Here is a 25161-nt window from a genome sequence, read left to right as displayed (position 1 = left end):
TGTCAATACAGCACCGACCTCAACCACAACTGCTCTTCCTCTTACCAAATGACCTCCAAGTTAGAAAAAAATATATTTTAAACTAAGATCTTTTATCTTATTCTACAATTACATTAACATTGAACTAAGTACAGAGTTCAGCCCTGTATTTTGGTAAGAAAAATGATTTACAGTGAATAATATTCCCATAATCACGACTGAAAGAAGAATCCAGAAGTTAAGTGTTTTTCAAAGCCCCATTTCATCTTCTGGTTTATCAGTGCTCAAACTGATAATGTGAACAGTATGAATGTTTTGGCAACATTCTGAATCTTTGAATGTTTTCACGAGAAGTCTTAAAGGACCAATTATTTTAAGAAGTTCTATATTTTCTTCCCCAGATCCCTCTTAGTTCTTATATTTCAGCAGGGACTTCACAACAGTTTATATTTGCACACAAACTCTGCGACGTTATCCAGTACAACCAACGTATAGTTTTTACACTTTTCTCTTAAAAGTAAAGCTCCATCTGTCATCTGTTCCCAGTAAAAGACTGCATGATCTGCTATCTCCACGTTATCTGCCAAATAGGACAAGATAATTGTAAAGAAAATAAGACAGTTCAGTATAAATCTGCGCGAAAAGACTGAGGAAATCTTGAATTTGCCAGCATTGTTTTCCTGAGGCAAAGAAAGTTTGTCCACATCAACTAGTTTTATTCCATTCCACTGGCTGGTGTCGAAGCTCTTCATTGTGGGGCTGATGTCCACAGTGGAACAAGGTAAAGGGGTTTCTTTGAGCACCTTGATTTTTTCCCTGAACTCCTGCATCTGTTGCAGAAATATAATGGGTTCAGACACATCTTTGAAGGCCTCTGCAATGTTAAAAGCCATCCGCTGTTCTTGCAGAATTGTGTTCAGTTTATTGATCTCTGGATCATAGGCCTGCATCACTGCAAGCTTCATGGTCTCAAAGTCAGAAAGAATCTCATTTCTCTTCTGCTCCAGCGTGTGCTGCAGCTTCTCAAAGAACTCTTTCACTTTGTCAGAATCTTTGGTCAGCATCTGCAGAGCTTTCCTCTTACTGGTTTCCAAGGTATCCAACCGTGAGAGGGCATCTCCACAACGCCAAGTTTCAAAGCCCTGAAACAGGGTTTCAAAAGCCCGCTTCTCCTGGGAGTAAGCTTCTTCAATGGAACAGAAAACGTGCTTTGTGTGGTCACCACGGGTGGCACAAACACCACAGATCAGCTGCATGTCTGTCCGGCAAAAAATGTTAAGGGGTTGTCCGCTGTGCACTTTGCACACAGGCATTTTTGGAGTTACTTTGATTTTGTTGTACTTCTCCACGATACCTTTCAGGGAATAGTTGACCTGCAAGCTGTTGACTCCAGCAACAGGAGTCTCCTTCCTGCATGTGGGGCACTTGAAAGGAGACGGCCTCCAAAGCACGTTCCGCACATTTCCCTCAAGAATTCCTTCCAGACACTTTCTGCAGAAATTGTGGGAACAGGGCAGGACTCGAGGATCATCGAACAGGCTACAGCAAATGGGACAGGTGAGATCTTCCTCTAGGAGTTCCATCATATCCTAGGAAAGAGAAGAAAGATGGTAACAGAACTTACAAAACTTATGTCTCCCTCGGGGAGACTATGCAAAAACCGATCTCCATCTGAGAAACGTCTTGGTGAGAAAAGGATCTGTTTTTTTTCTCCAGTATCCTTAAGGCAGAGCCTCAGCTGGGTTTTTGCAGCCAGTCCCCCATAGCTGTGGTATCTGGCCAGCAGATGGCAGGCACAAGAATGGTGCAGTGTTCAAGCAGAACATTTTTTTTGCACTTTCAACTAGAAAAACTGGAAAAAAAAAGGCTTGCCATACCCACCAAGGACTCTGAAAGAAAATAATTCACATACTCATAATAACAGTTCAAGACTTACATCTTTCCTCACTGATACAATACAGAGAAACCGGATTTGCACAAAAGATACCCAGCCAACATGCCCTGCTAAGATTTGATTACTCCGTACTTGCTTAACTCATCCAAAGTTTCCAGTTTCAAACCCCACGCACTGCTACTGTAGACAATGCTAAAAGTGACTGAAAAAGCTCAGTTTCAGTATTTCTGCTGATACAGAATGTCTGATGTGTTTCTTTGCTCTACTTGCAAGGCCAAAGGAGAGTCACCACTCACTTTAAAAATTAAGTTTTCTCTTGCTCCTGCAGTATTTTTAAATAACAAAGGGAATGTGTTACTGTTGAGCTATTCAGCATGAAGTTAAAATACTTCAAATAACAGCTGCCAATAACCCTTGATAATTCATCATGAAACAAAACTGTTAACCATTTTTACTCATCTGCAATCACTATTTCCAATTCCATCCTCTCCACCACCAGCATCCATGCCTCAGCAATTTCTTTCTGTGGAGAGGATCTACAGGAAGGTTTACCATGTAATCCTTCCAACTGGAAAGTCTCAGTAAAGGGACGCAGCGCATGCCCTTCCCTTGCCTCTAACCAAAGACAAGTTCTCAGATGCAGACACCTTGTAACTTACAGCACACTCTTAGAAAACAAAAAGCTAATAAATGACAAAATGGGTGACAGTTTGTATTAGCCAAAGCTCTCAAACATTTAGTTTTGAGCTATAATTAGAAAGATGCTTCCCCTGCATAAATTCCTTCCATATTATACAGCACGTATTCATACATACGTAATAAAACTCCTTTTATAAATTGAAAGATGTACCACAAAAAAGTGCATCAAATATTGCTGTGACTACAAGGCATGTGTATGAGCTCTTAATCAGTTTTGATGTAAATACTAAAGTTTCTGTCCCCTCAAAGAAATATAAAATAGAAAATGTGGGAGCCAAGAGGAGAGCTGCAAGGGAAGATCCATGCTGCACAGGACAAGAAGAGCAATAAAATCAATACCACTGATCCAAAGAAAGTTCAGTTCACTACAGAGAAGAAAGGCGAGGTCAGTCCTGACTTTCTTTCACAAAAGGCCCAATAGTTCCAGTGAGACTTTACAGTAAAAGCCATTCTTGAGAGGCATAAGCAAACCTCCCATGCTCTTCAAGTGAGGAGGAGGGGTTGTCATGACCCAGAAGCGGGCACAATCTTCATCATAAATTCTCATAGGGCTGAACAAAGACACCAGTCCAGTGTCAGGGAACTCTGATCCTTTGTTATATACCCACCTTAACTCCAAGAACTAGCCCACTATTTAGGCGTAGGAGTGTTAGCTAACAAGCTCCCAATTCTCGCAGTGAACTTCCATAGGGAGTAAGAGGTAGGATACGATCGCCGCACTTGCCGGGACAAAACAAGAAAGGAGAGAATGAGTACGGAAAAGAGAAAAAGTGAAGGGAAAAGATCCCACGTCGGTCCTGCCACCGTAGATGGTCCAGATCCGGGGTCAACAGAAGCTCAGGGCCGATCCACTTCCTTTTACAGTTTCCCTAGTTTTAGGTGCCCTTACTTTTCGCGCCATGTGCTACTGTTTGCGCATGCCCTTTCAAGCCCTCCAGGAGATGAGTAAGGAAATGAGGAACTGAGAGGTTGGAGGTCTGTGGTGGTCCAGGAGCCCCCTTTAGTGAGATGCCCGGGACTTGACCCTTCTCTTGCCGCAGGCACACTGAGCCCAAGTCTCCAGGCTGACTTGCAAGTCTGGGAACGAAAGGGAAGTCGGCTCAGAGCAGCGCTGCCCTGCCTCCATGGGACCCTCCCTTCAAACTGCTGTGACTTTCCTGTCACAGCACAACAGGCAGAATGTTTGAGACAAACATGCTTACATGCTTGTGCCTGGCCCTCCACAGGGGTATTCTCTGTGCTTGTTAGAAAAAGGAGACTTTGAAAAAGTTGCCAGCTTTCCTACTCAGGACTAAGGTCATCAGGCAGAAGAAGCCACCACCAGGAGGAGGGACAAAGCCCCAGATAAAAGGTCTAATGACTCCATTTACCACTTAAGGTTGTTTCCTGTAAGCCCACAGGTCCCGCTCAGAAACCTCATTTTCTGCAAGAAGAATCTGGTGTTGAAGCACCTCTTGATGCTCAAACAAGCAACATTTCTATTCCATCTTCTTCCTACTGCTAAAAATAATGGGATCACAGGAAGACGATGATTTTGTCCATATACTCGAGTCTTCCTCTTCATGAATACCCCTCTCTTTCCAACTTGTAGTCACAGCTTTTAGCCACAGCTTTAGCAGCACAAAGATCAGTTTTGCTCATGTGTTAAGAGGATAATAACTACAAAACCAAAACGACACTTCTCCATCTTTTAGTAAATGGAAATTCACAGTGCAGAAAGTATTTGCTCTGGTTCATCTCCTTTACCAGGGAGGATTTTACATCCCAGTTAGGGAGCTGGAAAAGCAGCTTTGAATGCCTGACAGCAAGGACTGCAAACCACTGCAGAAAATGCTTACTACAACAGATCCCATCAAAAGTGCAGGACAAACACTGAAGACTTTCTCACTACTAAAAAATACAAAAAACATACACAGAAAGGCTTCATGATCCAAATAAAACTGTCCTGTTGCACTCCAACTCCACTTATCCAATTAAATAATTATGCTTTATAAATATAACCGAATTTCAACACCTTTATACAACATCATTAAAAACGCTGGATTAAAAAAAAAAAAAAAAAGGCAAGTTTATGAGCTTCCCCCCCCCCAACAACACCACCAAAAACACCAAACCAAAAGTAGTGAAGACTTGTATGACTGGTTGGGTCAGATGAACTTCCATCTTCTTTAGGACATACATTTCAGAGAATAAATTGTCTGTGGATTGACACATCCCTTAGCAACCTGGTCTTTGTGTGAAGAACTACAGCAACATTTCAACTTCTTCATTGGGAACTTCTCTGTGTAACTTCTGATCCAGGTTTGGACGGCCCTGGAATTCCCCACTTGTAGCACATAAACCAAAAGCATCTCTGGGTACAAACCCAACAGATGTCATCCATCAGAAAGAGCAATTTGCACAGTTTTATCATTAGGAAAAAGAATGGCAAAACACATCAAACCATAAATGCAAAACCAACCACAGTAGCTTTTTCCCACGCTCCAAAGAGAAATTAATTTAGTATGCTTCTCAGCACAGAAGTCGGGTTTATCAGCCAGCAGCATACTGAAAGCAAAACCAAAATTTCACCAAGCTTCAAACAAAACAGAAAGACAAGTCCTGAATTACAAGTTTCCTGCAATGGCATGTTAAGTGTTATTTCACGGCCAAAAATTTTTCCAGGAGCACCAGGCAGATCCAATGTGTGCAGCCTCTAGAAAGCTAGAGAGGCCTGGAGAAATAAGCAATTTCGGTTCAGTGCAGTTTCAAGAGAGCGAGAAAGGCCTGGAGAAACAAGAGTGCAGCTACAGTCCCACGAACACCGCTTCATCCACAGGGCTTGACAACGTGCCGAGCGCGGGGGCTGCCCGCGCTTACCTCCCCGTGCCTCTGACCAGGCAGAGGTTCCCTCGCTGCTTCTGGTTACACCCCCTCCGATCCCATCGGGGAATGCCCCTTAACCATGGCGCTCCAGCCGGCCGCCGGCCCTGCTCTCCCTGGGGCTCCCAGCGCTCCGCCGGCACCGCAGCCGGGGGGGGCGGCCCTGGGGGTCCGCCCGCGACCCGCCAAACACAGCGGGGCTCACGGGGGGCGGCTGCGAGCGGAACCGGCCGCGATCGCGGCGCGGCCCCGGGCCGGGCGCTGCCGCCGCTCTCACAAAGCCGCGGCCTGCGCGCCCCCGGCCGCGCCCGCCCGTCCTGCCTTCCCCGGGCCCCACCACTCACCATGGCCGGCCGGGGTCGCGGACAGCGTGGGGCAGCGGCCGCCTACGGCCCCCGCCCCGCCCGGCGCCGCTCCCCCTCTTCCGGGCCCGCCGCTCCGCCCGCCCGGCCCCCGCTCCGGCCCCCGGGAGCGATCGGTCGGGAGCTGCTGCCCCGCCGTTCCACCCACCTTGGCCCGCGGCCGCCGATCCAGCCCCGGGGCAGGAGCTGCTGCGGCTCTTCCCCCTTGGCTTGGCCGCGAGCGGCGCGGAAAGCCCCCGGGGCTGCCAGGAGAGGGGGCTGGCGGGGAGATGCCGCTTGCCGAGGCTGCAGCCTGTTCCTCCGCCGAGATATATACGGGTGTCAGATGTTTATTAACTCTCTAATTAGACTTCAGGATCCTTCTCACAGGCACACGTTGCACAGCCTAAGGAAGGGCGCTGCTGGGTGGCAATCCCGCTGAGCATCTTACACCTCCTGAAAGCACTTATTAAAATAACAATTACTTCAGACAGATTTCCTTATGTGCTTCGTAATAGGACGGAGACTCATTTCTTTTTGCTTTAACGCACTGGTTGTACCATTTCCTGCCGGTGAATCTGTTGGAGAGTAATGTGGCCTGTCAAACCTCTGCAGGTCTTCTGACCAGCCCCAGGGAGAGGGAGCAGGAGGGATCCCACCTCCACCTGGGGAGGACCTTCTAGTTACAGGACTACAAAACTGTGTCTGAAAGTGCTGAAACTGCAGAGAACCTTCTTGATTTGTATCTTTTTTGCAGTCCTTCTGTTAGTTCTCAGTCAATATAACAGGTCTCACATCAAAGCCAAACTGAACTTAGTTTCAAGTTGGACTTTGTGAAAGTCTACATCAAAACTGTTCCAAAATGCATGTACGTTGCCTGCTGAATCCCTTCACTCCCCTACTCTGCACCCACTGCAGTCACATCACTCATCAGCACAGGGGAGAGCATTCCCCTCAATGACTACCCGCACAAGTGACATCACAGGCCAGACTGTACCTCTGTCAAATAAAGTTTCCTTGTGCATCTGACTTCTTCTGATTATTTAGGAATCCGTATCTTAAAAGCCATTCAATAACATGCCGAGGCTATGCTTCCCCAATTTACTGCAGCCAGAAGAGGAAGATCTCTTCCTCACTTCCCTCCTTGCTGCCTCCACCCAAGCTGGCCTGCCTGCTCAGCTGGACTCACTGGGAACAGTTTGACCAAGGACAAGCATTTTTGAAAATCTCCTTCAGAGTGCTCACACACTTGGGCATTTCACCCACTATCTACTGGAGAACGGCCCCAGGAGGTAGAGTTGCTACACAAAAGCAATCAAGACCTTCAGGCACATTTCAGTGTCCTGCTTATGCCTTCTTAACTATCCAGCATCTTATTTGCCGTTTATTAAAAGCAAGTAATTCCAGATAGTTTCTGAAAAGTGATAGCTCAATCCATTCCTCAGCCACCCAAATTGCATTCAAGTTTGCATCCCAATGCTTGCACACTTACGTTTGCTGAGTAATCCCTTGTCTACACCTTCCTAACAGCCACTTTTATATCAAGAATTCCTGAGTTTTACTAATCTTCTCTGTAATTTTATGGTTAAGGATTAATCATAAGGTTAAAGACTAACAACAACATGGCATTTTAGATTTCTCACTCATTATTAAGTTCATATATTTCATATATAACTTTTTTTCCTGATTTTTTTTAAAGTACATTTTATTCTCCATAATTCTTTGGGCTGGTCCTACTCTGTCTCCTGATAAATGAAGAAGGAGCTGTATGAATGTAAGAGCAGACACCTGCCCACCTGGGATATCTCCTCTTCATTAGGTGCACCTATAAAATGGTCTGGGATTTCTTCTGTCAAAGATGAAAGCTTAAACTTCTGGGCAAACACAGCACGGGATTTCTGTGCTTGGTGCACAGAAACACTGTCTAGCCAGCACCATACTTAAGTGTCCTCCTCTGAACTCTTTGTTGCTTCAATAGCAGCAGTTTCAATAGCAGCTTGTTTATAAGCTTGCATTCCTGCATTTGAGAGCACAGTGTCTTCCCACAGCAGCATCAAAGGCCATTTGTTGAAACTTCAGAGAAAAGTTCTGGCTGATGGAAAAGAGCATTAGTATATCTGTGGCAGTATTTCCCTATCTAATACAGAAACAAACCCAAGCGAAAGCTAAGCTCAAAGGAGAGGCCCAACTTGAAGGGAAGTGTTAGGATAAATGTCACTTAGCCATGGGAGCGTTGAAAATACAGGGGCAGGAATTTGGAATGAATTATAAAATAGTGGCAACTTCCAGCTTTTCAAGACAAACACCATGTTTGTTGTAAGACAAAGTGATATTGCCTATTGTCATCTTTAAATTACAGAGAACCCAGATCACAGCTCTTCTAGTAAGTGTTGTAACAGGATATTTCTGAGACTGAAGCTCTGTGCTGTGGTTCAGTCAGCAACTTTAGAGCTGACAGCTCCTGCTCTCCTTGCTTGGACCAGCTTTGCCAGGCTCCACAGATGCTCCACTGAGCTGATTCTACCCACTAAGCCAAGCAGAATGCTATTCCCTTTTCTTTCCCAAGGTGAGTTTTCTGCTGATTCAACAAGTTAAACCAGTTCAGTGCAAGATTAGACAATCATCAGGTCTAACATCAGAGGAGTAGGGAAAAGAGGAACAAGATTTTTCCCTTTCCATGGAAGCAAGCCATTAACGTGACTCAAGCTGTAACAGGTAATTCTACCCTGACAGGCAGATTCTTGCCAGGTTAAGCCAAGATGAGACTGTGCTACTGGCAAAAGCAATCATTCCATCCTTTCCCCTTCCCTTAGTCATGCTTTCCTGATGCCTCCTCTCTGCTGGCTCCAACATTTGTGCAGCCACACGTTAGGCCAGATACACTTGCCAACAGAGCTGAAAGCTAATCCAGTTTACCAAAAAAAAAAAAAAGTTTTCAGGAGGATCAATTTTGGCAGCCAGCTGATCCCACAGCCAAACAAACACCAGTGCCAGGATGAGCCAGAAAGAGGGCCTGTTTTGGTGGCAGCCTGCATACACATAAACCAGAAGTGTCCCCACAGGCCATAATTTCCCAAATGCTTCCAGCCAGCTATTGCCAGCGCTACTGCCAAAAGTAACACAGCCTTGCCCTTTGCCCACACCAGCTGCTCGTTCCAGGCCCCAGGTACCTGCTCTGCTGTGCTGGAGAAGAACTGATTGATAAATGTAGCTGGAATCAAAAGCTGCCTTCTCTTTCTCCCAAGTTTGTATTCCCCATCAGTAAGGCACCTCTGAAGCCATGCTACTGAAGACCTGTCAGATTTCAAGTGTCTCCTAGGATGAAACTCCAAGGAAAGGAGGTGAATTGAGGGAATTTTACAGTCTTATTCTTGGCTGTGAACCTGCCTTTTACTTCCCACTGAAGGAGGCTAAGGCTTCATGTCCTGTTACAGAGGTATCAGAGCACACAGACAGTACACTCCGGTGTCAGGACAGAGAGTTCTGGAAGGACTCTGCTTTATTCAGCTGTGCTGGGGGGAGCATACCCTCAATTTGAGGTAGACAATGTAGTTGCTGTGGGCACCTAAAAATAAACATAAATCTGCAAGAGCTTTGATGCCAATAGCAGCACAATAAGAAGACACTGCAAAATAACACAAATAAAGAAACTATTCAAAACAGCTCTGTGTATCGAATACCTTACTAATATATAAACATTTCACAGCTATATCACATCTGACTACCTTTCTTTTCAACAGATACATCTGGACTTCATTAAACATTCCAAATGAGGGATCAGAGAAAGCAATTTCTTGTTATTGTTCCATAAAAGCTACTTTTAATATGTGTTGTAGAAATACCAGGCATTAAAATCCACGAAGGATCATCAGCGATTGAAATTATCAACTACTGTTTTGAGGTCTGAATTTCAGAGACTGCCTTGATATCTGCAGGGTCTCTGGTGACTATTTTAGCAGTAATAAGAAGCTCTCTAGTTTTACTTATGGAACTTTGACCACACAGCTAACTAATATTCAGCACTTTGCCAAATTTTCCTGCAGAGGGGGGGTGGAGGGGATCGATGACGATTTCAGTTAGCTCCTTAGCAAAATCTTATTTATTTACAAAGAATGTACAGCCACGTCCCATTTCCTTGCACGCAGAGGAAGCAAATGGGAGGGAGTACTGTGCGGCAGTCCAAGTTTGCTGCTCTAGCCAGGATGCCTGCCCAGAAGCTGTCCCTTGGCTTTTTCTCAGGGCCATACACCACTGCTTCTCCCACTGTCTGCTGGCTCTTGCGTGGTGTTTCCGGTCTCAGACATGCACACAGGCAAACACAGCTGCAACCAATCTGTGCTCTAGCTGCTGCGTTCGCAAGCAGTCCCTAGAAAAGTCTCTCTGACTTTCTCCAAATTGGTGCTTGCTCATACGAGTCAGCTCATCTTAGCACTTGCCTATGTAGCCCTGTACCGTGGGCAGCGGTTTCTAGGCTTTCTAGGCTTTATGCCCTGAAAGAACTTAATTGCTCCTTCCTGAACAAAGCATGGCCAGAGTGCCTGTCAGTTTTAATGAGGTTTGTGACCGCCTATAGATCAAAGCTCTGCCCTGGTGGGTTTTGCTTATATTGCTTAAAGAGGAAAGGAGAAGTGACCTCCAAAGTAAATAGAACAACAAGGAACCAAACTAATTTTCATATATAATTTCTTCTATGATTTGCCAAGTGTCAGATTAACTGTATAAAACAGAAGACTTCCTACGGAATGTCGATCCTCACAAGAACACATTATAATGAAGATTTCAAAAGTACAAGCACAACCTGTTTTTCATCTGAGACTTCGTCTGTATCATCTTCCAAACCACAGGCCTGACCCTGGGAGTGGAAGGACTGCTTTCAATAAACAAACCTTGATTTTCCAGTCCTGCACCATCATTTACTTCTGTGCAAGCTGCACAGAGACATTACCAAATCTACCCCAGCCCACATAATAACTACTCTTTTTCATTGGTTTTCACAGGTGCAAATGCCTCCACAAAGCTTGTGACAATGGAGAAGCAAGTCCCAGTGGTTTTACTAAGAGGGTGAAGAAAAATTATTTTTCTGAGAACTGATTAGTCATATGGTATTACATTGTTGTATTATGTGCTGCCACAAGAGGAGAGAGTTGCCCTCTCTCCCACAAATTTGGCATATCAGAGAACCTTTCTGAAACATACTTGTCTGCAGCCAGTAGATGTACTTTGCAGGGCTAATGAGAGACAGTTGTATTTTGTGAATGAAGCTCTGAGCTAGAGAATAAAACAAGTCAGTGACCATAATTTTCTTTCTGCCTTTGTGAAACGGATGGGAGTGGTTGTATTCCTGTTCTACTAACATGGTTCCCAGACAAAATGTCTCTGCTGCTACTGTTCAAGGAAATAAAGTCAAAATCCTGCAAGCAACAAGCATGTTTAGGCATGCTGAGCACAATTTTGCTTCCAGTATGGGAGGGTCCTAAATACTTGGCCTCCCCAGTGAAAAAATGCACATTCAAGGAAGGCAGAAGCTGAATTAACCCTTGATTACCAAACACAGTTATACTTCTAAATATTGAAGGCCAGATCTTCATTTCCTTGGGGAAGTTCTTTATGCACCGTAAAAATGTTGGTGTTCAAATACACTCTAAACAAGCTGACAAGCACATTTACAAATACAGTACTATCCTCCTGGTATTGCTCACCTCATCCTTCAAGAAAGGCATATGAATAAGGCATGTTTCTTACCAGCTGACCAGCTGACTTTTGCCTTAGTTCCACCACACCACGGTTGTTATCTGCTTGATTGTGTGCAGTACCAGAGCCTTCACTCGGGGCACATGTACATCTCTGCTGCTGTTCCTGCACATTGTGACACCAAGCCGTCACCATCTGCTGCCAGGGTGCTCAGGAGCTGGGCTCTGCATCTGGAGGGAGACAGGGAGGTGCAGGGATGAGTTGGTCTCCTGAGACTTCCTGCCTGCTGAGCGCACAGGCACTGGAGTCAATGTGCTCCAAAGCAGCACCAGCAACTTTTCTGAGCTGTGGCATGTACTTTGCCCCACAGGTGCTGCAGCCTGCTGGCCTGTAAAACCAGCCTCTCAAGTTAAGAAAGCAGCAGAGCAGGAAACTGGCAGGAAGGCATAGCCAGCTACTGCTTCCCAAAGCCTCACGCCCTTGAGTCCAACACGTTTGGCAATACTGACTTCATGTGGCAAGATGTGTTTGTATTCCCAGTGCTCATTTTGGAGAAGAAAGGACTTACTGGGGCACACAGAAAAAAATGGGACAGGGAATCATTTGGAGGTTGAGTCTCTTTCTAAATTGGTTTTCCTTTTTGTTTAAAAACTATATTAACATTTGTCATTTAGCATTTACTGTAACAAACCCACAGTGAGTGACAGGCAATAAAAATCCCACAGTGATTTAAATTATGTGAACAACAAGCTACCAGTGAGAATTCTGATGCCCTCCATACGAAATAAATAAACATCAGTTTCCACCTAATATTTACTTCTTGGAAGTTCAAGATTAATCCCATTTGGCATATTTTAAGGAAGTGAGTTCTTGACCCCAAATTTTTATGGGCTGTAACAGTACGTCCAATAAAAGAAAGGAAGTATATATTAAAGCTGCTCTTAAAATCAGATTGATTTTAGGCACAATTTTGAGAAAGATGGCACTTCACCTCATGTTTCAAGTAAAGGAGGTGAGACTGATACAGCCCATCCAGACCAGTAAGATTATTTCTCGCTATGAAGATTTCTTTTAACAAGGGTTTTTGAATATCTGTGTTAACCGCCTGCCCTCCTCAAGGCAGATAACATTGTACCACATGGCTCACATTAGTTGCATCATGCTTTATACTATAATAAAATGCTAAGGGAGCTTTCTAGGTGAAATGCCACAAAATAACACACCAGCTGAAAATAATGAGAAACAATTTCATTCCAAACTGGTCTGGAGATAAAGAAGCTTTCAAATGTAAGTATTGAAAATACCTGCTGTCTGCAAAACATTCTAGATCAGCAGCTCATGGCACAACATTTATTGGATATTTTTCTGTAGAGAAATAAAAATGTGAAGTAGGCACAGGTGGGCTTCTATAGCCATGTTATCAATATTTACTGTGTTTGTTATAGCCCCCGTTCTGAATGCTGTGGGTGACATAGGGATGCAGAAATAGATGTAGAAATGCTTGAATAATCCAAAGGCCACAAGCTACAGCTTTTTAAATTACATGGCATTCTGCCTCTGTGAAAGGGACACAAATCTGGTCCCGAACTGTGCTTTCCAAAAAAAATGCTAAGTGCAACGCTAGCACGCTGGCTTTTCACTGTGGCAGTTTTTACAGTAGAGTTTAACCATGTAAAAAATGAAATACACTCTATCAAAGCTTTTGAACAGATGAAAAAGTCCTCTAGAAGCAAATAGTGCCCAAAACACTCAGGGTTAAAACTCACTATAGCTGGACAGATCTGGAAGGTGAGGAGAAAGGGCAACTCAGAGGTGCACCTGCCAGGCCCGGCTGTGCAAACCTTTCACTTCAGGGAGCCCTGTCTCTTGTTAACTTTGCTAAGAAAGAATTGAAAAATGAGGGGGGGGGGGGGGGTGTAACAGAAACAAGAGAACTGGGATTCTTGCGACTTGGCACCGGGAATAACTAACCAGTAGATTTCCACGAAGGAGTCCCTTCCCGTGTGTGAAGTTTACTGACACGATACCTACCACCTGCCCATCATGATCAGTGTTCCCCGTTTGCATGAATTGTCCCTCATGTACACGTATGTACGTACAAACTGTCCTTTAGGAGACTGCGCCGGTCTCCCCACGCCACCGCCACAGCTGCGAAAGAAGAGCAGCAGGCTATCGCCCGCACTCGTTTTCCATTAAATTTTCTCTTCCAGAGGAAAGACGGAGCTTTCAAGCCGGGTTTGCTGCTTCTTAACCCGCACTTCCTTTCCCGCTCCCCTCCCACCATGTTGCGGCGGGGCGGGAAGGGCGGGGCGGCGGCGGCCGTTGCGCCTGCGCGGCGTGGCGGGTGCGGCCGGTCATGGCCGCCTCCGTGTTCTGCTGCTTCTCCTGGTGCCGGGATGGCGGCGCCGGTCACATCCCGCTCAAGGAGATGCCGGCGGTGCACCTGGACACGCAGCGCATGGGTGAGCGCGGCGGGACAGGCCCGGTGCTCGGCGGCGGGCGGCTCCCCGGCGGGCAGGGCCGCAGCCCCGGGGCGCGGCACGGGGTAACCGCTGGGAAAGTCGCTTTTTGGCGACTTGTTTAGCAGGATTTGGCAGTTTTTAGGGAGAAAAAAAAAAAAAGAAAAAAAAAAAAAAGAAAGCCTCTCTTTGGCTTAAACTGAAGGTGATCAGCACGATGAATATGTCGGGGTGCGCCTCGGTCTCTGGGGGTGTCCGAGGGGGACAGGCAGCCCGACAAGGGTGGTCCGGGTCAGAGCCGAGGGGACGAGTTCACAGAATCACAGAATCAACCGGGTTGGAAAAGACCTCTGGGATCAAGTCCAACCTATGACCGAACAGTGCCACGTCCAGTCTTACCTTAAACGTTTCCAGGGACAGTGACTCCACTTCCAGTTATGGCAGTGAAGATGCTGAAGGAGCCAGGCCTTGCAGAATCTTGTCCATGCCGCTCGTTTAAACGTTGTCCTTAGGATGAGCTAGCCACAAAACCATGCCCAGCCTTTGTTGAGGAGAGAAGTGGTCTGGGCCAGCAGCACCACAGCTGGGGAGAGAGCTAAGAGGAATAGATGAGTCCAGTGCTTGAGCACCATTATTAACAACTGCCTGCCATGTACTTGACCACAGTGCCCAAAGATAAAGTCTTCCAATGGAGAAGGAAAACTCCATTTTTTTCTCTCTGTATTGACAGGCATGTTTTGAATAAAAGGATTATTTCATAGAATGACTAAACACCTTGCAATTCCATCAATCATTTCTATCCAATATGCTTTTCCTTCTTGTTGCAGAATGTTTTTTCTCCGATGTTAGAGACAGAGTACAGGGCTTTGGTCTCACAGTGAACCCTTTCTGACTAAATTGTAAGTTATGCTTCTGATGTGGTTAAGCAAAAGTTGTAATCAGCAGGGTGCTGTAAAGCCCAGGAGGTGAAAATTAGATCAGCGTATGGATTTTAAATAAATAAACCCTAGTGGAAAGATGAACTAGCCTGTAAACAGCCTTCCTTCTCTTACTTCAAAGTGTGGCCCATCATCATAATTCTTACAGACTAATGAAGCTTTTACTTGGGGCAGAAAGAACAAAAACTGTTTTCAATATTTAGGGCTTTGAGGGCTGCTTCCAGACTTCTAAAAATGTTTTGAAGTTTTGTGGTGTTTGTTTTTCTTGCAGGAACAGATGTTGTCATTGTTAAAAATGGCAGAAGAATATGTGGCACAGGAGGCTGCTTAGCCAATGCACCTTTGCATCAGAACAAGAGCTATTTCGAGTTTAAAATCCAGTCCACAGGTTAGTCAGCAAAAAATATACAACCTTAAACTTGGAAGGTATGTCACACAGCCTGCTGGTGGCCAAATCTCAAATGCTCAACACATGCATCTTTTTAATTTTATCCTTGAACTTGTGAGCATTGGAGAGTGTTATTTCCTTTTATTGTCGTGGCATAAAAGGAAATTTATTTTTTTTTTAACCATGACTCTGAAATACTAGAAAGAATGGTAAGTATATTACTAAAGTGCAAATACTAAATCCCCACATTGTTTTGTATGCTGTTATATGCATGTTTTTCAGTTGGCATATTTTAGCAATGTTTTTTGCTAGGTAGATGCTTATGACCCCATAAAACACTGTAGCTGTGAAGTTGTTTTTTTTTAAATAGTGCATTTTATCCAGCATTTTGCAGCTATTTGTCTACCTTCCTTTGCTTTTAACATGCTCTGTGTTTGCCCAAGCAAGGGTAACACTCTTTGTGCTACCCTTTGCTCTTCAAATCAAATGTGCAGCACTTGTTCCAACACTGCCTTATCCAGAGGAGCCTTTCAGCACTCTGTTTCTTTTTGCTTTTACTAATGCAGTCAGCCTCACTAGTATAGAGAGCATTGCAGGCTTGCCTGTATTCTAGCATTAAAAATCAGTCTGTATTTTTAAAAGCAACAGGCAGCATGAAAACGAAGCTGTTCTCTCCCTAAGTATGTAGTGGGAGGGAAGAAAAAGAGAATGTTAGTCCAGAGACAGGCCTTTTGATACCAGCTAGAGCTTGATGCCAACACGTTTTGGGTAAGCGTTGTTTACATTCAGTTGGGATTAGGGTGCAGGCAGCATGAACACAGGTCTGTCCACAACAACTTGCAATCAAATGAGTTGTTTAGTGTTAGGCTACATGTAACCCCATATCAGTATTAACTTGGCAATTTTTATATCCTTTATGTCAGGGGAAGCTGACATAACAACAGGCAGCTGTTGTTCATATATGGTCTTTATTCACACAGACACAGTATCCATGTTCTTACACTTGAGAAACACGGGCAATAAACTCTCCTGGTCACTCTGAGCCATGTCTCATCTATTCCCGTGTCCCAAGGCAGGAGAACTGTAGATGACTTAATGAAAATCTTTGATTTCCAGAAATGTCCCTGAATCTACTAGGGATTATCTGTGGAGTCACTCTGACTATTGGAAAATTTTCTGAAGGATAATCACACTCTTGTCCTTTTCATTCTGGGCATATAAGTGTTAGAATAAATTGTTCTGCAATTTTTGTCTTTTTAAATTAATTTTCTTACATTTTTGCTTCATTTTAGTCTTCTGTAGATTAAACAATTCCAGTTGGTTGGTTTTTTTTTTACACTTTTGAGTGGTTTTGTTGTTTCTTCTGCAATGTCTCTAATTGGCCTAATTTGTCTTGAGATATGATGCTTAAAATGGATGCTCTGCTCCAGCTGCAGCAGCAGTAGATGTCCTTGATCTGCTATACATACAATACGTCTGCTTTACATATGCCACACACCCAGTTTTTCATGGTGGTAGGGCCCAGACTCATGCTCAGCACATGCTCTGTGATAACCCCCAAACCATATTCTGTGAACTGGTTGCCAAGCCACTGCTGTTTTTGTGCCACTTACTGTTCCTACTTACCTGCTCTTCTTCGTAATTCATAAAAAGCTGATGCACTTCCCTTATTTCAGGCCTCTTAACCACTTTGTCAGGATCATTTTAAATTTGAGGGTCCTCTGAAGATCTTGAAGTCCTGTCAGATTGGGATTGGCAGCATCTTTAATAAGCACATCGTTATGTTATCCAAGTAATTGATGTGAATACACAACAGTATCTGACCTTGTGCATTCAGTGCAAAACCTCAAACCCCACTTGAGTCATCATTTTTGATTTGACAGGGTGCTACTGATGAGTAATCCTGGAATAGTTTTCTAACCACTCGTGCCTTTATATTGCTGTAACTGTCTAGACCATATTTTCGTCATTTGACTATTTCAGTGTTGTATGAGTTTCAAAAACATTACCAAATTGAGATCTATCATACTTTCTAACACTTTCTTCTTTTTCTGTAAGACTGGTCTAGCTAGCTAGCTGCAGCTCTCTGGATCCTTCTTTTTCAGGATAGATGCCACCCTTGTGGCCACCTTGTACTGGGTCTGGCCAGGATGGAGTTAATTCTCTTCATAGCAGCTGCTGTGGTGCTGTGTTCTAGATCTGTGACCAAAACAATGCTGATAACACACCAACTATTGCTGAGCAGTGTTTGCACAGCATCAAGGCTGTTTCTCTCTGTTTCTCACCCTGCCCCTCCAGTGAATAAGATTAGGATTGCACAAGAGGTTGAGAGGGGACATAAGTAGGCTGATGACCCAAACTAACCAAAGAGATATTCCATCCCAGGTACTGTCATGCTCAGATAAAAATGGGAGAGAAGGGAATTTAGGGAGGCTAGCCATCTTTTGCTTGGGAATTGGCTGGGCATCGGTCTACCTGTGGGAGGTAGTGAGTGATTGCCATAGCATCGCTTTGTTTTGATTTCTTTTTCTTCTGCTTATTAAACAGTTTTTATCTTTAGCCATAAATTTTCTCGCTTTTACTCTTCCCTTCCTCTTCCTTCGTTCCGCCGGGGCCTGTGGGGAGAAAGGAATGACTGGCTGGGTGGTGCTTAGCTGCCTACCAGAGCTAACCCACAACAGTTCTGGTATTTCCAGGAGATACTTACTGGTAGTACCATCATGCTGGTTAAATTCTTTATGGTGTCCTGCTTCAATCAGACAGTCTTCAAAAGGATTTTGTTTTTTCCTTATCGTGTTAATGTCACATTTTAGGGATTTGGGGTATTGGAGTTGCAACCCAGAAAGCAAACTTGAATCAAATTCCACTTGGTCGGGATGTCCACAGCCTGGTGATGAGAAATGATGGAGCTCTCTACTATAACAATGAGGAGAAAAATAGGCTACCAGCAAACAACCTTCCTCAGGAGGGCGATGTGGTGGTGAGTTTCTTAAGGCTTTGTTACTTCCTCAGCTGCTACTAAATGCCTCTTATTTACAGCTCTGTGGTCATACTGACTGTTTCAGTCAAACTGTTCAGCTTGCATCTCTCTGTTTGAAAAGTGCTGATATAAACTCCCATTGTCTTTGAGTGGGGCAGCTGCCTGGATATTGGTGGATTTCACTGATTGATGTGTTGGTATTGATATGTTCTGAATGAGGGATGGACTTGACCAGGGTTTGAGAAGTAGCCTTTAATGCTCATTTGCAGCATCTACCTGACAGATGACTCCCATCACAAGGATCCTGTAGTGTTTGAGATGGGACCTCCCTGAACAAGTACTGTGCTGGAATGCATTACATGGCTATGCACCATGCCCAGCTGAACTCATAGCTGACTGGTTAATGATTAGAAGGACAGAGCAGAGTGGGTCCTGGATGATAAATTAATTGGTTTTTTTAGCCAAACTTTTGTAGGGATAAAAGAGATATTAAGTGGGGAGGATGGTAATGTTCACTGGGAAAATTATTAAAAATGAGGGAAAATGGAGAATCCCTTTTTTTTTTTGTACCTTACTATTAAAAAAAAATCTTAAAGTGACTATTTTCAAAAGTACATGGGAGCAATGCAGTGAAATTTAGACCATTTATCACCACTACTTTTTTGTGCTGTGTAGCCTTGCCTCTATGTAGCAATGGTTAGAAATGTCGTCTTTAGAAACCCCAAACAGCTAAGGTTGACATCTCCATGCTTTACCCTCAGACACTATACTGTTCTTTTAATCCCCTTCTGAAACTGTTTTTTGGAGGGTTGCGTACTGCTTCAAGGTTTGGTCAACTTGTGTAGCTTCAACTAATCACAGAAAAGTAGCTGATGTGTTACTGCTAACTCCCCAGTTTCCATAAATTTCAATTTATTTTATTTATAATTTATTTTCTGTCACGAAAATAGATTTCTGATGTTCTGAATGACAGCACAAATTGTCACACTCAGCCATACCAAGGCAGTGAGAAAAATCCTTTAGCTAACAGATAAGTAAGTTATTACCTTGTTAGTGTTTGCATGCTGCTCTGTAGTCAGCATATTTATAGGGTTGTGTATGAAAACAAGGTCTGTTGCTGCCAGCAGAGTAAATGATCTGAGAGATGTTTCTATATGGAAGCATGGAAAGATAAACTTGACTCATAGCATCACTATTTCTTAAAGTTATTTCCATGAGAAGATATAAACAAGAAGACTGCAAACTGCCTAATATTCAAAATCATTGAAAATCTTGTGTTTCTCTAACATGATGAAGAACACTTCAGAAATGTGTTTTGTAAACCTAGTAAGATGCAATGTGCAGTGTGCAGTACTGTGCTGCCTCCAAATTGAATGGGCGTTAAGGAATCCCGAGTATTTGAAAATACAAATGTTATAAGTCATTTATTAACTTCTAATTGTTTGCAGGAATGAAGTGAGATTTTCTAGGATGCTGTGGCTTTCATAACGGTGTTAAGATTTGCCTGTGGCTAAGATAGCTAAATTAAGTAGCAGTCTTATGCATATAAACTTGTTGATGCTTTTTTTTTGTTCATTTTCTTTATTTTGTAGGGCATTACATATGACCATGTAGAATTAAATGTATATTTAAATGGGAAGAACATGCATTGTCCAGCTTCAGGAATCAGGGGGACTGTCTATCCAGTGGTCTATGGTAAGTCAGAGATTTTCAAACTGTTTCACAGTATGGACAGTATTCTGTCTTCTGAGCCATGTCTTCTTCTCACTTCAGTGGAACACACACATCAATTGTTTATTCTTGGCAACGACAGCAATTAATTACATGAAAATGCAAACCTAGGAAATTAGAAAAGTATATTTGCACCTCATTCTTAATGCTGCTTAATAGGAAAAAAAGCACTGCTTAATAGGGAAAAAAGCACATAGAGTGTCCACATTCAGCAAGCTGGGGAGTTGCTGCACTCAGTCTAAAAGTTGCCAGGTAAAAAAACTGTGAAGTGGATTTTAAAAAAAAAGAAAACCAACAAATTTGAATTAATATAGACTTGGGGTCTAATCTGATTTATCTCTGAAGCTTGTCATTTGTTCCTTTTAATTTCACATACTTTATAAATGCATTCAGTGTTACATAGGAATAGAATTGCTGGTTGTATTTTCTTACAACAGTAATAACTTTAATGTAGTGCTGGTACAGCTGCTTGCTGTGTGGCGGTGCAGCTCTTTGCTGCTACACCAAATTGATGCCCATTTTTGAAATCCAGCAATTAGTGAGCAACTTATGGTAGCTGTTTTGCAAGCAACCATGAATATAACACGGCAATTTAGAACAGGAAACAAATACCATATCCAATTAATCACTGCCTAGGCACTTTAAAAAAAATTATAAATGATGGAAGCTGGAATTTGGCGGTCATATTAAAATTTTACTCTTCCAGAAGCTGGTGGTGATTTTGTAGTTCCCAAGCAGTCAGAATTTAACATCTCACCTGGAAGGCAGCACTTCCCTTAGCTCAGTGCATAATCAGTGCTACACTCCGGGTTGACATGTAAGTTACAGAAACTGATAATTGCTCACCATGTTCCCTCTATTACACCTACAGCCATGACAGAGTTACAGAATGGGTCAGGTTGGAAGGGGTCACTGGAGGTCGTCTGATCCAGCCTCTCTGCTCAGTAGGGTCCCCTAGAGCACATTACTCAGGATTGTGTCCAGACGGTTCTTGAATATCTTCAGTGAGGGAGACTCCACAATCTCTCTGGGCAACCTGTTCCAGTGCTCAGTCACCCACACAGTAAAGTTCTTCCTCATGTCCAGGTGGAACTTCCTCTGCATCAGTTTGTTCTTGTCTCTTCTCCTATTGCTTGGCACCACTGAGAAAAGCCTGGCTCCATCCTCCTGGCACCCTCCCTTCAAATACTTACAGACATTGATGAGGTCCTCTCAGTCTCTGCCTGAGGCTGAACAGGCCCAGCTCCCTCAGCCTTTCCTTGTAAGAGAGACACTCCAGGCCCTTAATCCTCTTCATAGGCCTCTGCTGGACCCACTCCAGGAGCTGCATCTTCAGTTTATCTTTATTCCTGTGTGAGTTTCATCTAAGTAGTAACCTCTTCCAAAGTAATTTTGTTATTGAGATACCATTAGCTATGTGCTGGGGATAATTTTTTAATTTCATGGTGCCTTTCTAATGAACTGTTGGCATGTTCCCATTTACATCTTGATACATTTGTAATGCTGAATTTTTTGAACAGGAAGAAAATACTCCAGATGCATTGTAGAGCCTTTGAAGTCTATAAATGTAACTGACGAATTATATATTTCCAAGCCATTAGAGTGGAAATTGTTTTGTGTGGTCATGTTGTGATGTTTTCTTAAGCCACGTGATGGCGCTGCTAAAATGCTGTGGCAGTTCTGCAGGATCTCCTTGTGCGAAATCTTCATGAGCAGCAGGAGAGTTGCTGTGTTGCAACTGATTATTGCATCTTCCCTGTATTTTGGTAGGGGTGTTACACAGCATGAAGAATGAAGGTTGCTTTCAGAAAACATTTGGTAGTATGTAGGTTTAGCCTGCTGTAAACTTTTTTTCCTCAGACTAAGGAAGTTACATGCCTGGGGAATACAGTGACCTTTAATTGCCAGACTCTTATTATCATCTTCCACAAGTGGACATAATTTCATCATAATTATCATATGTCCTACGTATAGCTGTAACAACTGAAGCCTGCAGATTGCCTTTGTGCAGTACTTACTTTAACTATAACTTAATTTAATGTGAATGAACAACTTCTAGTCACGTGAAAGGATTTGGCCATAGAGAAGCATTTACCCTATTCAGACTAGAGCTATAAATACGTTTTTAAAAGAAACACGGTAGATCAGGCAAACGCGGCGTCGAGCTTGAGCATGTAAAACAGAAAAATGGACTTAAAGGTTATGCTTCTGTACCTCAGGCACTTTCATGGAAGCAAGATGCCAACACTGTGTAAGTATTACAGAACTGTACAAATATACTGATATGAATTTTAACTGAGCCTAGGAGGGAAAAATTCTGACTTTGGCTCTGAGATAGCTAAATTCCAAAATATAGAGATGAAGCTTTTCTGCTTTGAACTAATGTTGCTAGTGTGCCAGGTTCATCTCAGAAGTTGTCTTTGAAAGGGATCTTGCTTTTTTGACTATTTCACTTTGCTGTTGAAATACAGCAAAGCTTTGCTCTGAAGATTCTCATCCGCTTCTTTTTTATATTCTACGTTGAAAGTAATGTTGCAGATAGATAGATTTTGCAGGGAGTCCAAAGCTAGGAGAAGTTTTGTAAAAAAACATTAACTTCCAGCTTTTAAGAAGCAGTTGAAGAAGCTCTCTTTGGATCACATGTTAAAACAGATGGTCTAACACCAACCACTGCAGACATCTGAAACCTTGTAAACCTCCAAAAACCCCACTGTAGACAGCTGAAACTCCAGCGGAATCAGGAAGTGGACAGAAAAATATGCACCTGATGAGATGACATCCCTGCAGCATGTATCTGGTAGTGTCCTTACTCTGTAGACTTCTGGAGAAATAGAGTAGAAAATTTGGAGAGAGTAGCCTGAAGTCCTGCTAACACTCCCAGTGAAATCAGACATAGCATTCTTGTTGACTTCACCAAGGACCATTACAGACTAAAGTAAACAACAGAAAAAAGAGATGGTTTGCTCTCCTGGGATATGTGTAGGGCTCTAGCAAATTCATTGAAGAGATTTCTTTCAGTTGTACATATGTAATGAATGTATTGAAGAAATTCTCTGTTGTTTGAGTATTGGATACAATCTAATAAGATGGTGTAATAGAGGATCAAACTGTAAGTGTTCCTTCTCTAATTCCTTCTTTTTGGTTCTTTTCTGCAGTTGATGACAGTGCCATTCTGGATTGTCAGTTCAGTGAATTTTATCATACACCTCCACCAGGGTTTGAGAAGATCCTCTTTGAGCAGCAAATCTTCTGAATGTCTTCATACTGAAAATTTGCACCCTGCACTGTTACAAAAGCTTTGTCATCTTAAAGCTCCACTTTACTTTCTGGAAACATATCTGTATTTTTAGTAAATATTTGTGACTGTTGTCTGCAGAATAAATATGTTAACTGCAACACCAGGTAAATGTGTTGCAAATGTGAGTTTGCTGGCAATGTTTCGTGATTGAAAATGAGTGTTTTGGGGCAGGGTTTTTCTCCGATTTGTACTTGATGCATAAGGATACTAAGGGATATTACTGTCGTCAGTTATTGCATTCAGTATTTTGAATGAACTGGAGCTCTGTAAGACAAATAGTTCTTATGCATATGATAGCTACGGAGATGTATAGTTCTCATGATTCTTTTTTCCGCCAACTTTTTTCTCACAGAAATTATGTAATTTGTTTAAAGGACACACTGTATTTCTAGGCTGTGATCTGGAGTGTCCCAGTTGTGCATAATGACTAATAATACAATGGCATAACTAGCAGCTAGGTACTTTTGTTTTGCAAGGTATAGATTAATCCGTTCCCTCAATCTTAGACCAGCAAATACAATTTACCTATTTCTCCTAACTTTTAATTTGCTTTTATTCTGACAAAAAAAAAAATTAGAATATTTTCTAGTAATACTTTTTTGTTGAACCTTAAAAAGTAAACCTAAACACTACCTGTGTTTTTGAGGACCACCATGCTGTGGTTACTCTGGTAGGAGAGTATAAGTACAGATCAACTCAACTTGGGTATGCAAAGAGCCAGGTGAAGGGTATGAGATGTTATGGTGAAGCCTTACATCTAAACTGTAAATTAGATTATTCTCTTCTGGAATAGCATATTTAATTTCTTCGTGAATCATTTATAAATGGCTAAGACATTGTTCTAAAATGTGATGCCCTTGAATATACATTGTGAGATGCTTTTCTTCCGCTCTTGTCATGTTTAATATACTTCCTAAAAGAATTTTTATTGTAAAAAAAAAAAAAATCTTCATACTGAATGTTTGTGTTTTGATTTTGGCTCTTCCTGGGTTAATGCATTTGCATAAATAATTTTATTTAAATATTTTTAGAAATTACCTTATTCTGAAATTTTCAAATACAAACAGCTTTCTCAAAGCCTTTCACCTTAGGACTTACTGCATCTGTTCTTAATTCTGTGGCCGATGTTCTCCTTCCTTTTAGCCTTACTGTCACATGACAGTGTTGAGTAGAACTTTTCAGCCTGAAAGGAATGATGCCCTTGTCAGCATTATGATAAAAAGCTCGGGAGATTAGGCTGCAGTTTTATCACTCCCCTTGAAATCTACTCAAATCAGAGTAGAGAATGAGAAATAAAACCTAAATCCTAAAACACCTTTCCCCTACCCCTCCCTTCTTCCTAGGCTTAAATTTATTCCCTATTTGCTCTACCTCCAGCGGCACAGAGGGACGGGGAATGGAGGCTGTGGTCAGACATGTCTCTGCTGCTCCTTCCTTCTCATGGAGAGGACTCCTCATACTCTTCCCATGCACCAGCGTGGGTCCCTCCCATGGGAGACAGTTCTCGACAAACTTCTCCAACGTCAGTCCTTCCCATGGGCTGCAGTTCTTCATGAACTGCTGCAGTGAGTACCTTCCACAGGGTACAGTCCTTCAGGAGCAGACTGCTCCAGCACTGGGTCCATAGGCCCTGCCAGGAGCTTGTTCTGGGTCATAGCCTCCTTTGGGCATCAACCTGCTCCACAGCGGGCTTCTCCACAGGCTGCAGGTGGATCTCTTCTCCACCATGGACCCCCATGGACTGCAGGGGCACAGCTGCCTCACCATGGTCTGCACCACGGGCTGCAGGGGAATCTCTGCTCTGGCTTTTGGAGCATCTCCTGCCCCTCCTTCACTGACCTTGGTGTCTGCAGGGCTGTTGCTCTCACATATTCTCACTCCTCTCTCTGGCAGAACTGGTG

The 25161-nt window shown here is 43.1% G+C and overlaps 2 protein-coding genes across 9 annotated transcripts; one reads left to right on the top strand and one right to left on the bottom strand.

Annotated features, from left to right (window-relative positions):
* Nucleotides 1-73: 73 nt before the first annotated feature.
* On the bottom strand, nt 74-13724 carry TRIM13 (tripartite motif containing 13). Of its 8 annotated transcripts, none has more exons than XM_064647309.1 (3): nt 13498-13724; nt 11518-11696; nt 74-1568 (listed from the first exon to the last, which is right to left on the bottom strand). In XM_064647309.1, exons 2-3 carry the CDS (start codon nt 11659-11661, stop codon nt 414-416), a joined length of 1299 nt encoding a protein of 432 aa, XP_064503379.1. In that variant the 5' UTR covers nt 11662-11696; nt 13498-13724; the 3' UTR covers nt 74-413. The 8 variants fall into 8 exon arrangements, with proteins under 8 accessions (XP_064503379.1, XP_064503381.1, XP_064503380.1 ...); XM_064647311.1 differs by having other exon boundaries at nt 13566-13724; XM_064647310.1 differs by lacking the exon at nt 13498-13724 and having other exon boundaries at nt 11518-11770.
* Nucleotides 13725-13770: 46 nt separating this feature from the next.
* SPRYD7 (SPRY domain containing 7) lies at nt 13771-24147 on the top strand. The gene is made up of 5 exons (XM_064647341.1): nt 13771-13928; nt 15135-15251; nt 18065-18231; nt 19824-19926; nt 23118-24147. The coding sequence occupies exons 1-5, from the start codon at nt 13823-13825 to the stop codon at nt 23213-23215; spliced, it is 591 nt and encodes a 196-aa protein (XP_064503411.1). The 5' UTR covers nt 13771-13822; the 3' UTR covers nt 23216-24147.
* Nucleotides 24148-25161: the final 1014 nt, after the last annotated feature.

This window comes from Pseudopipra pipra, chromosome 2 (genome assembly GCF_036250125.1).
Source record: "Pseudopipra pipra isolate bDixPip1 chromosome 2, bDixPip1.hap1, whole genome shotgun sequence".
In the NCBI taxonomy this organism is placed as follows: Eukaryota; Metazoa; Chordata; class Aves; order Passeriformes; family Pipridae; genus Pseudopipra; species Pseudopipra pipra.
Note: the sequence above shows the minus strand (reverse complement) of the source record. Positions and strands in the feature narration are given on the sequence as shown.

Coding starts and splice junctions, on each gene's coding strand:
- TRIM13 (XM_064647309.1), bottom strand. CDS start 11,661: ATGGTGACGGCTTGGTGTCACAATGTGCAGGAACAGCAGCAGAGATGT. Junction 1,569..11,517: donor AAAAGTCAGCTGGTCAGCTG/GTAAGAAACATG, acceptor TCTCTTTCCTAG/GATATGATGGAACTCCTAGA.
- SPRYD7 (XM_064647341.1), top strand. CDS start 13,823: ATGGCCGCCTCCGTGTTCTGCTGCTTCTCCTGGTGCCGGGATGGCGGC. Junction 13,929..15,134: donor CCTGGACACGCAGCGCATGG/GTGAGCGCGGCG, acceptor TTTTTCTTGCAG/GAACAGATGTTGTCATTGTT. Junction 15,252..18,064: donor GTTTAAAATCCAGTCCACAG/GTTAGTCAGCAA, acceptor GTCACATTTTAG/GGATTTGGGGTATTGGAGTT.